The sequence below is a fragment of the Ustilago hordei genome (assembly GCF_900519145.1).
Source record: "Ustilago hordei strain Uho2 genome assembly, contig: UHO2_contig_06, whole genome shotgun sequence".
Lineage (NCBI taxonomy): Eukaryota > Fungi > Basidiomycota > Ustilaginomycetes > Ustilaginales > Ustilaginaceae > Ustilago > Ustilago hordei.
The window spans coordinates 309,521-323,360 of record NW_024545253.1 but is presented as its reverse complement, the minus strand read 5'-3'; the positions used below and the strand labels follow the sequence as shown (position 1 = coordinate 323,360).

At 51.7% G+C, this 13,840-nt stretch overlaps 4 protein-coding genes across 4 annotated transcripts; 1 reads left to right on the top strand and 3 right to left on the bottom strand.

Annotated features, from left to right (window-relative positions):
* Window positions 1-34: 34 nt before the first annotated feature.
* UHO2_03561 (uncharacterized protein) lies at window positions 35-1,372 on the bottom strand (the record flags this gene model as incomplete). The annotated part of the gene is made up of 1 exon (XM_041554167.1): window positions 35-1,372. One exon carries the CDS (start codon window positions 1,370-1,372, stop codon window positions 35-37), a length of 1,338 nt encoding a protein of 445 aa, XP_041410101.1.
* Window positions 1,373-2,404: 1,032 nt separating this feature from the next.
* Window positions 2,405-4,156, top strand: UHO2_03560 (uncharacterized protein; the record flags this gene model as incomplete). The annotated part of the gene is made up of 1 exon (XM_041554166.1): window positions 2,405-4,156. The coding sequence occupies one exon, from the start codon at window positions 2,405-2,407 to the stop codon at window positions 4,154-4,156; it is 1,752 nt and encodes a 583-aa protein (XP_041410100.1).
* Window positions 4,157-4,300: 144 nt separating this feature from the next.
* UHO2_03559 (uncharacterized protein) lies at window positions 4,301-7,225 on the bottom strand (the record flags this gene model as incomplete). Its single annotated transcript, XM_041554165.1, has 1 exon — window positions 4,301-7,225. The coding sequence occupies one exon, from the start codon at window positions 7,223-7,225 to the stop codon at window positions 4,301-4,303; it is 2,925 nt and encodes a 974-aa protein (XP_041410099.1).
* Window positions 7,226-8,507: 1,282 nt separating this feature from the next.
* On the bottom strand, window positions 8,508-12,137 carry UHO2_03558 (putative chitin synthase 6; the record flags this gene model as incomplete). Its single annotated transcript, XM_041554164.1, has 1 exon — window positions 8,508-12,137. The coding sequence occupies one exon, from the start codon at window positions 12,135-12,137 to the stop codon at window positions 8,508-8,510; it is 3,630 nt and encodes a 1,209-aa protein (XP_041410098.1).
* Window positions 12,138-13,840: the final 1,703 nt, after the last annotated feature.

Genomic DNA, 13,840 nt, shown 5'->3' with positions numbered 1-13,840 from the left:
ATACAGAAAGGAAGAGCAAACTGAATGCAAGTGTTTACACATGATCGAAATCCTGCCCATCATCATCATCGTCGTCGTTACTGCTTTCATCATTCTCACCAAAATCTTCCTCCTCCTCATCATTCGCCATCACTTGCTTCCCTTTGCCTCCACTCTGGCTGCTACTCGCCCCTCTCGCCTGCTGCTCCTCCATCTGCGCTTTCACCTCAGCCTCTTTCCGCGCACTGCTATATTCGGGCTTCAAGCTCCAATTACCCACATATGGACCTCTCTTATGCAAATCCGCAATGCCTGTCAATACTTCCCTCAAGTAACTCTCCGGTTGTTGCGTTTCCGCCCTTAACTTCTTCAAACTCCAATACTGCCACCTTTCAAACAAGGCGAATAACATATCCAGCAGCTCGTTTTTGGGCATCCTAGCAAACTTCTCCCCTCCTCCTGCCCCACCAGAGTTCTTTGTCGGTTTCGAGGAGATGGCAGCGTTGAAACGGCTCTTTTGGCTGTTGGAAAGACCGCCGCCTACACCAGCGACCAGCATATTGTGTCGTCCGGTGTCGGTCGAGTCGAGCATTTTGATCGTGCGTTTGGGTTTCGATGCTTCTTCACGTCTGCGTCGGAGCAGTTCTCGGTAAGAGTCGGAGATGGGAGCTGCGTTACCAATCCCGCTGAGAGCAGGTTTGATGTCAGCGGAGGAGGAAGAGGAAGAGGAAGAGGAAGAGCGAATCTGAGGTTGGAGTGCAGCTTCGTTGGTAATTGTCCCACAGAGAGCAGTGATTCTTCTCGTCTTTCCCCTCTTCTTCCTCCTCCCACCCTCCTCTGCCTCTTGGTCATCCTCTTCGGAACTCTCCTCTCCCTTCTTGATGGCGCCTGCACCCAAGGGGTCGAGATGCTCAACCTTCTCCCTAAACGCATAGATATTTCTCTTCAAAGTCGCAGCACTATCCGCGGTCAACTTCAAATCATATGCCCTTGGAATTCCTTCCCATCTCGCATCTCTCCCCTTGCCCGGCTCCGCAGGTATCGCTGGCTGAGGAGGATCCGGCAACAGGAGTTCCATACGTTGATGTCCTGTATGATCCGGATCATAAACCCTAACTGTACCCAACCGCAAGTCGTCTGTTCGGATAACACTCCAAGCTTGAAGAAGAAATTTAGGAATTTTCACCAACCAGACAGGGTGTTTACCCTCGGTCATGTTCATATCTTCGTCTGGCTCGGGGGAAAGACGGGATAGGTTGGAAGAATCCGCCGCATCGAGAGCGGAGGTGGTGGTGGAGGATGGGTCATCGTTGCGAGTTCGTTTGCCGAGAGCGGTCGAGGTGGACGAGGAGGCTCCGGCGATTGGTTCTGCGTCGCCTTCGTAGTTCGACATCGCTGCTGGTACTGTTGGTGGTAGTGTTGAGGGTCATGAGGGTTTGGAGGAAGGGAGAAGTGTTGCTTTTGCAAAAGCAGCTCCGTGCGAGAGAGAGAGAGTTGCGAAATTGCGCTCCACTTTTGATCTCCTTTCCAGCAACCCCCGATAGACCGACATCGGGGACACGGTTTAACAGAGGTTGGGGAAAAAAAAAAGGTGTTCGGCTCAACTGTCGCAGCAGGGAACCGATTTCTTCCGACATTACGGTGGCAGTTTGGTATCTCGCTCCAGATCAAAAGCGCTTCGGCTTCTCTGGGCTCCAGTGATCCTTTTCTCGACCAAGCGAGGGCAGAATACTGATGGTGCTAGCGTACCCTGTAGCGACCAAAACATGTCAACCCCGCCCGAACTTGCCTTCCTGTGGGCTTTGTTCTGGAACGCTTATTGCCCTTCTATAAGAGATTATCTCTACTACTCACATTGTAGCTTCTTTTCGCCTTTGCCTCGTCACTCGTATTCTGGCAACACATCATCCATCAGCATAGAGGAGGAAGCAGGCGGAATAGAGCAAGTTGCAACGGCGACAAAGTCAAACATTCGGGGTGCGTAGAGGGCGGAACTTGGTTGCCCAACTTGGCACTCTCGGCTAAGATCCTTCTGGCTGAGAAACAACTTTTTGTGTGGCTCTACCACTTATCTATGTCCAACTGTGTGAGTGGACGATGAGCTCGGTGTCAAGTGCGGGGTATTACCGTTGCCATAAGCTGTGATTGGTCCTATGCTGTTGTGCCTATCAATCCTTTGTTGGTAGCGCTTTTGTGTTGCTTGACATGCGCCACTTGTTCTTCTTCTTCCCCTCATCTGCTCTTGCTATTGCGCTTATCGTGCCTCACTTGACTCACTTGAGTTGACGCTGAAGGACGTATAGAAGAGGAGCTCCTGCAGGAAAGGTTGACTTGTTTCCCCTTTTTTTGCTCCCCCTTCTAGCCTCTTTACCACGATCACCAACTCACCTCCTACCACTGCACGGTCGATAGGTGGAATCGCATCATGTCGTCCTCCATAACCCCTTGCTCTCCCTCTTCAACCGCTCCCAAAACTACAAGCAACCCAGCAATAAGAGCCGAGAAACAAGCCCAAATGCAGACACAAGCTTTACACGATTACCGTTCTTCCCCCCATTCTCCCCATACCTCCCTCCAAGATGCCGATTCGACCAGCCGAACTTATCTGCCCAAGAGGCATTTCTCGACCCTAGCCCTGATCGGTCTATGTTACTGTATCCTGAATTCCTGGACTGCGGCCTCTGCTAGCATGTCTACTGCGCTTGTTTCTGGTGGACCTTCGGTAACACTCTGGGGTATGCTGGTTGCCTTTGTTGGCGTAATGTCGACCGCATTAAGCATGGCAGAGATTTGTCACGTATATCCAACAACGGGAGGGCAATACCATTGGAGCTTCCTCCTAGCACCCGCACGGTACCGTTATGCTATAGCATACTTTACCGGTTGGATCTCGGTCTCTGGATGGGTAGCGCTCACAGCAACTGCTAGTAGTTTAGCTGGACAATTCATCGTCGGTATAATCGCTTTGCTTCATCCTAATTACCAAGAGAAGAATTGGCACATCTTTCTGGTTTACGTTGCATTCAGCCTCGGAGCTTGGCTTATAAATGCTTTCCGAGTCAAGATGCTCGACAGTCTAAACAGGATAGCGATGCTCTGGTCACTCCTGGGCGCAGTAGTAATCATGGTGACGTGTCTAGCTAGAGCCAGTGCAAACTACCAATCAGCTCGATTCGTATTTGCACAATTCACCAATACCACCGGATGGCCCAACGGTGTGGCTTGGATCCTAGGCCTACTCCAAGCAGCATTCTCTCTCATCGGTTCCGATGGCGCAACCCATCTGATAGACGAAATTGATCAACCCTCGATCAATGCACCAAGAGCAATGATACTGGCCGTAGCCATTGGTGCTGGTTCAACTTTTATCGTCCTGATGGTCTTCTTGTTCGTTCTACGTGATTTTGCTGCGGTTACCGATTCACCGGCAGGAGCGCTATTGGAAATCATATACCAAGCCGTAGGAAACAAGACAGGAGCAGTATGCCTACTTATGTTTCCCGTTTGCAGTATGGCCTTTACCGCCACAGCACTTTTAACTACAAGCTCTAGGATGACTCAAGCTTTCGCAAGGGATAAAGGTCTTCCCATGCATACACTTTTGGCCAAGATCAGTAGAAAAGAACAAGTTCCCATACCAGCTCTCATCTTAACCACAACATGGGTGATCGTCTTTGGCTGTATCTACCTCGGCTCATCTTCGGCTCTAAACGCAATTCTGTCTTCGTCGGTGGTCTTACTGCAAGTATCCTACATGATTCCGATTATCCTTCTTCTGTGTCGAGGCAGAAAAGCGCTGAATGAAGCTAGCCGAGAAGGAGAAAAGAGAAGGTTGAATATGGGAAAGTTACTAGGTCCGATGGTAAACATCTTGGCAGTAATGTTCGTAGTGTTTACTAATATTTTTTTCCTCTTCCCACCAGAATTGCCAGCGACAGGAAGCAATATGAATTACACTGTCGTAGTCGTTGCAGTAGTGGCCCTCTTGAGTGGTGTAGCATGGATGGGCAGAGGCAGGAGAGAGTTCAGAGGTCCATTGGATATGGATGACATTCTATTCCGCACTAGAGGTTTTCGTCCGTTCGAGCAAGCGGATGAGGAGCGCGTTCGGTCGCAGGACGAAACTGTCAGAGCCCATGTCGTTGCCGAGGAAAAAACAGACGAGACATCACATTGATATACTCCTCTTGTCGACATATGTACACTCTCAATCAACTGTCGCAATGCATGAGCACACACCGAGACGTTGTAGCGCAAAGAGACAGAGCAAAGCTAGATTACAGCAAACACAAATGCGTTACAAATGCACACAAACGGTCACCTACTTGTTCCTCGCAGCACTCTTCTTACTTGGCCGCACCCCGATTTCCACATCTACCATTCCATTCGCTCCACCACTCTGCGAAGGTTTTCGCTTCTTCCCACCCACCGGCCGCACTCCGACTGCGCTACTCGGAGGAGTGGTACTACTCGAACTAGTGCCCGAACTAGAGGCAATCTCGTGTGCATAAATCCCACTTGGCTCATTCGGATCCGTCACTCCACCATGCAAGAAGGCAGCCGTAGTAGCTGGACTGAATGCGAAGGAAGGGCTTTCTCCAAAAGCGTTGCCCGCAGTAGGACTTGTAACGCCACCACCTGGAGCCTGGGAGGAATCGACGAATTGACTGAGGAACTGGTCTACGTCAAAGTCGGAGTCCATTCCTGCAGTTGCGGCGGGAGCCGAGGTTGAGGGTGGGGTCGCACCTGTACCGCCTGCACCCGCACTCAAGTGAGTCGAGTGGCTAGGATCGTTGTAAGAAGAGTTAGGTTGGTTGCCCAACATGCCAGCACCAAATGCCGTATTGGGATCTGTGTTCTGCCAGGGTACTGGTGCAGACGAGGACTGAGCAGCAATGTTGTGCAACAAATTCGGATTGGTCTGGAGACCTTCGAGAAGCGAGTTGATGCTGTTTTGCACCTGGTCGACGTCGTTGGATGTATTCTGCAGATCCCGGGTAGCTCGAGACAGAGATAGGGCAAGCTGCTGATTGTTGTTATTGCTATCGTCGTGGCTGTCGAACAAGCTGCCCGAGTTGGAACCTTTGACTGGGGAGTAGTGGTTGTTAGTGCCGCTGCTGCTGTTGGCTAGGCTTGCATTTTGTCGAGATGGAGACTGAACGAGCGCTTGAGAGATATCTGCAATGCGTGCAAGTGCATCTGCGTCCAGACCCAAAGCCTGACCAGAAGCTGAACTGGAGGAATTCGAACCTTGTTGCTGGTTAGAAGCGCTGCCATTACCGGAAGGGAAAGCAGAGAACCTGGATGAGAAATCATCTCCACCTCCACCACTACCGCTGCTGTTGCTTGTGTTGCTGCTGCCATTGAAGTAATCATTCGCATTGTCGCCGATATTGAGCGCACCACCTGCACCACCACTCCCCGCACTAGCCAATGCTTGCTGCAAAGCAGATACCATCTGAGGATCCAACTTCAATCCACCACCCGAAGCGGGCCCAGTGGATTTAGAACCCTGATTAGCAAGACTAGCGCCAAACAAACTAGCCAACCAAGCATTACCCTCTCCCGAAGCAAGTGCATTCAACACCTGGTTACTCGCCTGCGAGGAAAGCCTCCTGGACCCACCTGGCATCGAAACGGTCTCGGACAGCTGTCTGCTAAAATCGTTCATGCTGGAACTGCTAGGTGGAGAAGCAATGTGAGTGAATCTCGAACCGCCGCTGTTGCCTGAAGTCGGACTGTGACTTTTTGGAGAGTCTGCACAGCTAGCGTCCTGAAAACGAAGATGCGAAGGCATCTCTTCGATCTCTTGCTCATCGGTAGGCAATTCTAAGTCTTGCAAACCACGAGCAGTTGCAGCGGAAGAGCAAGAGCGAGACTCAGTGCCATCCTCAATCATAAGTCGACTCTTACTACGTTGCTGTCCCGGACGAACGGCAACGCGTCTACCACCGCCACGTCCCTTTGCTGAAACCTTCTTGCCCGGCAGGGGCGTCTCTGCATCTTGCTGATTACCAAAGACACCTGCAAGGAAACGCAAGATCTTGTTGATCGTCTCTTGTTGTCGTTTAGCACGCTGTCTCGACTCGACTGCCTCGTGCCAAAGATTCTGATTCGAGTCCTGCAAATGACGGAGATCGGCGCTAATGCTCGTCTGGGCATTTTTGATGGCATTGATGGCATTCAAGACACTAGCTAGCTGAAGTGCACCAGCCTCTCCACTACCATCTGGGCCAAAATCGGTACGCATCAGAGCACCTGCATGCATCAACTCCTGGCCGGTACTGGCACTAGCTTCGCGATCTCCATGGCCATCCTTTTCATCTCGAGGACCCTTTTTGCGCTGCACTTTCGAGAGCCAATCCGGGTGGTCTCTGTGGAAATGCGGGTTGCTGAACTCCCACAATTCGCTCTCCTGGGGCGAGTCGTGTTTGAGGGCACCCTGCTGAAGATGGGGCACCTTGTGGAAACCGTACATGTTGAGTTGCCTGACAAAGGAGGAGAAACGATTGTGCTTGAAGAAGCGTGGAAGGACATCGTCACCGAATCGGACATGGTTGGGGACAAAGAAGGATGCACCGTCGGGAGACCAACGGATGAGCTCATCGGTGTTGGGATCGTCGACCATGCTGCGCAGTTTGTTGAGGAAAGCAGGATTGTTCTTGTTGGTGGGTATAGCGCCTAGTGTGTCGGATGAGCTGGGTGCACTGACAGCGGCAGAAGGGGTGATGTTGGGAGGCAAAGTGCCCACACCGGCAACTACAGGTGCCATTTTGGCTGCAGATGAAGCAGACAAAGAAGGAGTAGAGGTTGTTTCGGATGTGTTGTTGTTGTTGCTGTTGTTGTTGCTGCTGCTAGGAGGAGCGGAAATGGAAGCTACTGCAGGAGCTGGAGCGGATAGAGCGGGAGACAAAGCGACATCGGTGGGTTTGACCACAGTGGCAGGTGTCGAAGGCGACATTTTCGACTGGAAAGACTGAGACGAATGGGAAGGAGGTGGAAAAGCTTGTGGAGCTGAAGTGAAAGAAGCGGCTGGCCCAAGGGTGTGCAAGAGGTTGAGACTGTAACGCTGAGCTTCTTCTGGAGCCATGGAGCTGATCAGGGGCAAGTTCAATCCTGGAAGCGTAACACCTGCAGCAGCATTTGGTGGGATGGTGGCGGAAGCGACAGGACTGACGGCTTTGGCACCAGCGATATCGGCAGGAACAAGTTCAGGAGCAGAACGCGAGACAGTAGAGAGGGCCATGTCTACCTCTTGGTTTGCTGAATCTGAGACGGTTGCTGCTGTTGCCAAGTGTGTCGATGTCAATGTGGAGGCTAATGGAGTAGAAGCTGCAGTGTTGGTGGCAGTGTTGGTGGCAGTGTTGGTGGCAGTGTTGGCGGCAGTGTTGGCGGCAGTGTTGGCGGCAGTGTTTGACGATGCCGTCGGTGTCGCTGCTTGCGATGAGGAAGGGGTTGATGGTGATGAGGTTGATGCTGATGATGTTGCTGCTGTTGATGTTGCTGCTGTTGATTGATCTGCCCCGATGGGCGCCAAGGGAGGTTGCGTTGTGGAAGTAGGTATAGAGGTGGAAGTGATTGCGGATGATGATGATGATGGTGGTTGTAAAGTGGACATGATCCGCTAACGCCAAGCGAGTGACATTGAACCCAGCTGGTATATGTAATGCGATGCTCCCGCCTTGACTGCTGCTGCTACTGCCCTATCGGTCCTTGCCGATCGGTTGAATGGCCGAGAAAGGGTTAGTGTGATGAGATGAAGGATCGAATCGCCTGAAATCACAAGAAAAAAAAGAAAAAAAGAAGAAAAAAAAAGAAAAAAAAAAACAATCATTTCAAACTGTATTGCTCCACCAAAAGGATTTCAAACTACAAAAAGCGCAACCGTTCTATTTGCAGAGTCATCCTTGTCGGCACCACCGACAACTGGAGCAGCAACAAAGTTAGTCACATCCTTTTTCTTCACACGCTTCTCCTTTTGGGTTTGCCAAGGAACGGCCGAAAAAGCAAACTTGCTCTGACTCCAAAAGTGCCTTGAGATATGCACAGGCGGTGGAGGTCTTGGATGCCGATCGTCGGAGCAAGATCGCAATCACTTAATGAACCGAATCTCGTCATCATCGGGAACAAAGCCAAGGGAGCGAGAGAGAGAGAGAGAGAGAGAGAGAGGCAACTCCTTGCTGGACCCTGTTTCATCATCTGCCATCCGCCACCGCCGATATAGATCGGTTGCAAAGCGGAAGAGCATGTCGTTAATAAAATGTGGATCGCGTAAAAGCTTCTAGATCATTCACCACTCCACCCAAGCCAGTCCGCGATCCGAATCACGATTCTGTTCAGATCTTGTCCTCACTCTTTACCTCTCACCATCATCACACACAAAAAGCCGAGTGGCCTGTCAAACGAAAGTCCATGAGATTGCGAAAAACAAAAAGGAACGCAAGTATGAGTGTGTGTATGTGTGTGTGTGTGTGTGTGTGTGTGTGTGCCTTTAATGATCCTCTCCACTACTCCTCCAGCCCGCGCTTCTACGCCTGAGCACCACCACTCAGCGTAGCATCAATAGCCTTGTTGATCATCTGCTTCTTTCCTCCCAACTCTGCATTCGGGAAAGCTGCTACCAGCGCCTCCCTCACCGATCTCTTGGTGACATTCATCAAGCTAGGCTGGTTTGCCAAGTAGGTCTGAACCGCCGCTTTGATCTCTTCATCCGTTGGATCGGCCGCATCGTTGATCGGCAGAGCTCTGGCAGGTGCAGGTGCCGCGGCGAAGGGGTTGGATGCGTTGAGAGCCGAGTAGGTCGAGATCGGCCTGGCTCCTCCGTCTGGTGATGCGGAGCTCGGCTGCTGCTGTTGCTGCTGCTGCTCCTGCTGGGCCCAGATGTTGCTGTCATTGTTCTTGTTGCCCGTATTCTGCTGCGAGAGCGGCATGGCGAGACCAATGTCCGAGTTGGCCGGCGAGTGATGCGACATGGCAGCCAGAGGATTGCCAAGCATCGGTGGCATTGCGTACATTGATCCTGTCGCGTTGCCCATCATCGGATTCGCCATTCCATAAATCGACGTCGAAGATCCAGGCATGCCGTACATCGATCCCATCCCCATCGATCCCATCCCCATCGATCCCATCCCCATCGATCCCATCCCCATCGATCCCATCCCCATCCCCGCCATTCCGTACATCGAAGGTGTACCACCAAACACCATCGACGCTGGTTGACTCCCACCCATCTGCGACAAGGCCGCTGCCGAAGTCTGACGCGAGTGCACTGGCTTTGCAATGACATTGGTGTTCTGGTAGTAATCACCAACAAAGCCTTGTCCATAGTCGGATCCAGCAACACTGCCAGCATACGCGCTACCAGCCTTGTACAAGCTAGGTGGGCCACTGTGCAAGATAGCCTGCGAATTGCCAAACGGTCCACTTGCACCCGTCATGCCCGATCGAATCGAGGCAGCCGCTCCTTCCTCCCAAACCTCTCGCTGGTACTCGCTGAAACGTTTGACTGGAATCATCGTATCATCGTACGGCTCGTCATCCGTACCAGCAACAATCTTCTTGTTACCCTTTTCGCCGACGACGATACGTGTGTTACCCCAGGAAAAGTCGTCCATGTGCCAGAAGGAGTAGATGGGCAGGAAAAACGAGAAGACCGGGTAGGCCAAGATGTAAATGATGAGCCATCCAATGTACTGCCACTGTCGCTTGAGCAAGAACAGAATCGCCTGCAAGCCGTACACTGCTGCAATCATGGCAATCGAAATGTACGGGATCGCAGCCTGGTGACTCGCTACAGTGACGATCAAGTAAACCAGGTAGACGGCAGTGGCAGGCAAAATAACAGTACCGAGCAAGTCGATAAACACGATGAATCGCATCGAGAACAGACAGAAACCACACAGCTCGGGCATCAGCACCAGCTCGGCCAAGTTGTGGACAGTCGAGTTGATCCATCGCCGACGCTGCGAGAGCAAGACACCAAATCGCTCAGGAGCGCTCGTCAAAGCCTTGGCATGAGCGATAAACTTGGTTCGGAAAGTGGGGAAGTTCTTGAGAACGAGCGTAGTCAGGTATCGATCTTCACCCAGATGGAGCAGGTTCTTCTTGTGCAGTGTATCCACCCGGTTCTCCGAATAGTCGTCAATGATGCGGTTCGAGATGAACAGAGGACGTCCCTTGTCCGAGCTTCGAATACGGTAGAGCGAGAAACAACCGGGAAGACAGGTGACACTTCCAAACAGCGATTCGAATGCCTTGGCCAGATGATGCGAGATGTAATACTCGTACACCTGGATCATGGTCCACCACGTACCCTCGGCATTGTCCAGCGTCGTTTCACCACAGATCGCAATGACTCTCGAGTCATCGGCACAGTTGGCCACCAATCGGTTGAGACCATCAGCCTCAACGCGCGTATCGGCATCGACCATGAGGATGTACTCGTAGAATGCCGGATCAATACCGATCACGTTCTTCATCTGGTGATAGATTTCGAGCTCGACGGGGAACATGGGAGCGTCAAAGTGGACGCGGTTGAGGTAGCGCATGAGCAGGATCTGGGAGTCACGCTTACCACGGTTACCGGGACGCGAACGCTCGCTCGGACGACCGACCTTGACAACGACAATATAGGGAACCACGTGACCTTCAAACTCGTAGAGACCCGAGTAGACCTTGGCGTAATTGAGCTGCTTGGAACCTTCGGCAACCGACTTGAACATCAGAGGCTCCGGGTCGATCTTGGGGTCGACGCCGAGAATGTCGAGCACGATACGGGGTGTAGATCGGTCGTTACCGCTGCCGACAATCATACCGTCACAGATGAGGAAAAGGAGCTTGCGCTTGTCGTCGTACTCGAGACCAGCCAACGAGTCGATCGTCTTTCGCAACTCATCTTCACCTTCGGTGTAACATGGGACCTGGCAAATGACAAACTTGTTCTGCTGTTCGGGTGTCCGTTTGGTGCCGAGTTGCAGAGCGGCAATGAACTTGGCCAACACCGTGGTGACGAGAAGCACGGAGAAGGCGAGCAAGAGGTAGTTCTGGACTTGACACTTGGCCGTGTTACGGAAGTCAGTCTTGCCGACGTAGAAGGTATTGTCGAGACAAGCCTGAATAGCGCCACGGTAGGTCTCATTGAAAGTCATCATAACATCGTTGAAATCGGCGGTAATGTCACCACCGGCCTGCGACTTGAATAGCGAGATGATGGAAGAGTCGAGGAAATCGTAGGCTGGATTGGTCTGATAGATGGAGATGGTGTTGAGATAGTCCGAGATATCGTAGAGCTTGCTGTTGACAACAGCCCACTGCCTGTACTGGCCCTGATCGGCAATGTCCTTGTTCGAGTAGACGTAGTAGCCTTTGCGGAGCTTGTTGGCAAAGGGAAGGAAGCGGTCGGGGTACCAGTTGATGTCGTGAAGCTTGGAACTGGCATCGCCTTGCAAGGGACCGGAAGTGTGAACAGCCTGAGAGATGGCAGGAGTGTTGTTGGCGGTAGGCATGAGGGCAAGCGAGCTATCCGACACGAGCGACTGGCAGCCGACAGTGAGTGGGACAGGGAAGTATTGGGTGAGATCCTGACCTGCGAGCTGAAGCATAAGGTCGGAACTGGTCTGCAAGTTGGGAATGTCCGAGTGGTCGCCATGGTAGAACTTGGTGAAATCGTAAACAGTACCGCGGACAGCGGCGTAGTAGTCGGTCTCGCCGGCGTGCTGGCTTAGCTGACTCAAGTTCCATGCCTTGTCGTAGTCTGGACAGAGAAGACGACCGAAGGCGATAATGTAGAAGAGAATGATGGCGCACAACCAGAAGATGATGGCGCAGATGGTAAACTTTTCACGCCATGCCATCTGAACATCTGGACGCTTCATACCGCCGCATTTGGAAAGAGCGAAAGAAGGGATCCACCAGGTAGTGAACCAGGTGAGACGGACCCACCATTTGCGGATGGAAGTGGCGGGCACTTCTTCGACGGCATCGATGGGTCGATTGGCAAGGTCATCCTTTTCGAGTGTGCCAACGAGAGATGGATTGGCTTCTCCGTATGCACGCTTGTCGTAGTCGGACTTCAGGCCGGCAGTCTCTGCGAGAGGATCATTGTGCGAGAGGGTCTCGAGCGGCGTTGAGAAGGGGTTGTGGGCGTTCTTGACCGACATGGCGGCGGAAGCAGCTTGTGCGGGTCAAGGGGGGGACAGGGGAAATGGGTGAGGCGAGGCGAGGCGCTTGAGGAGCAGGCGCGAGTGAGGGTGGAAAGGCTGAAGAGCCCAATTAGCGATGGTGAGCGTCACTGCTGCGTCAAGATGCCTGAGCTGTGCGATGGGCTGATGGTAGGACAGACACTGAGGTGGTGTATCAAGGTCCAGGTGGCGAGGGTGGAGAGGGTGGCGAGGGTGAGTCGGCTGCAAACACTTCCAAGGTCCGTGTGATGAAAGCAGATTTTCGGTGAGTGTGACAATGAAGCAATCGAAAGCTGTACGCTCTTTCTGTGATGGAGTTGTGGAGCTGGTGTCCTGATGAGGGTGCGAGGTTCGCTATGCTGATGAAAGGGAGCAAGGATGGCCGCAGTTGATGATTGTGCACACCGCAACGAGCACGATCTGCAAATGTTTGGCGAAAAGCGTACTCCGAACGTCGATGATGGTGTTGACGATGATGCGGGGGTGGGTGGTGATGGGTAGCAGCAATCGTCGCAGATGGAGGATGAGGATGAGGATGGAAAGGGAACGCAAAACCAACACTGAATCTCAACCACAGCCTAACCGCACCGCACAGCACAGCACAGCACAGCACAGCACAGCGGAGTAAAGTGAAGCAAAAGAAAGGCTGCTCTGCTGCTCTGGTGCTCTGCTGCTCTGGTGCTCTGGTGCTTTGCCCTGCTGCAGTCAAATTAAATAAATTCTCGCTGGCCAGACACACTGCGCAATTTCAGTCTGTTGACCAAATTTCAAGGGGTCGCGCGAGTTTCACCCTGAACATCGGCTGTCCAAGCCAAATTTCACAGACAACTGGAAACCCACACAGTCTGTGGATGTCCTGTTACTTTTTATTCTTTTTTCTTTTTTCTTTTTTCTTTTTCTTTTTCTTTTTTTCGCTGGCCTCGAACATTTCCCAACTGTGTGTTGCGGTCAGCAAGCAAGCAAGCAAGCAAGCAAGAAAGCAAGAAAGCGCACAACTTGAACATTGTGCACATTAATGCTCAATTTCCATCAATTCTCTCCAGCAGACAGCAGACAAAACGCCCAACTGCAGAAATCGAGATGCATCAATTAACAACGGTACAGGCGACTTGACTTGGGCGCCTGTGTGCGACTGTTCAAACTCGAGTGCTTTTCAAATGGAACCTGATCATCGCCATTGCCTGCTTGATCCTGTCTTGGCGAAACATATCAAGACTACAGAGATCGACATCTTGGTGTGAACCGACAAGCGAGTTCGAGAAAAAAAAGAAAGAAAAAAAGAAAAAAAAAAAAAAAAAAAAAAAAAAAAAAAAAAAAAAAAAAAAGAAAAGACGCGGTGTTCCGTGTCCTTTTGTACGAGGCACTTTGGCGGTGAAAGACATCTTGGGCTGAATTGACAGGAATGTCTCAGTTCAGATCGTCTGTTGGTCTCGAGATAGTGAAATCACATGACCACACGTCCATGTTCTAACATGACCACAAACTTCACTTTTGCATCGCCACCCATCAACTCCCACCAACACTCAGCACCACCCACCAATGCCCCTATCTCATTCAACAGTGGTACATCCTCATACATGTCACCTCATAGGCATACACACACATTGCTTGACACAGAAGCATATATATACTCATGATATTCCTTTGTACTTAGCTCTCTAAAAATGCTAACAATATTGCCA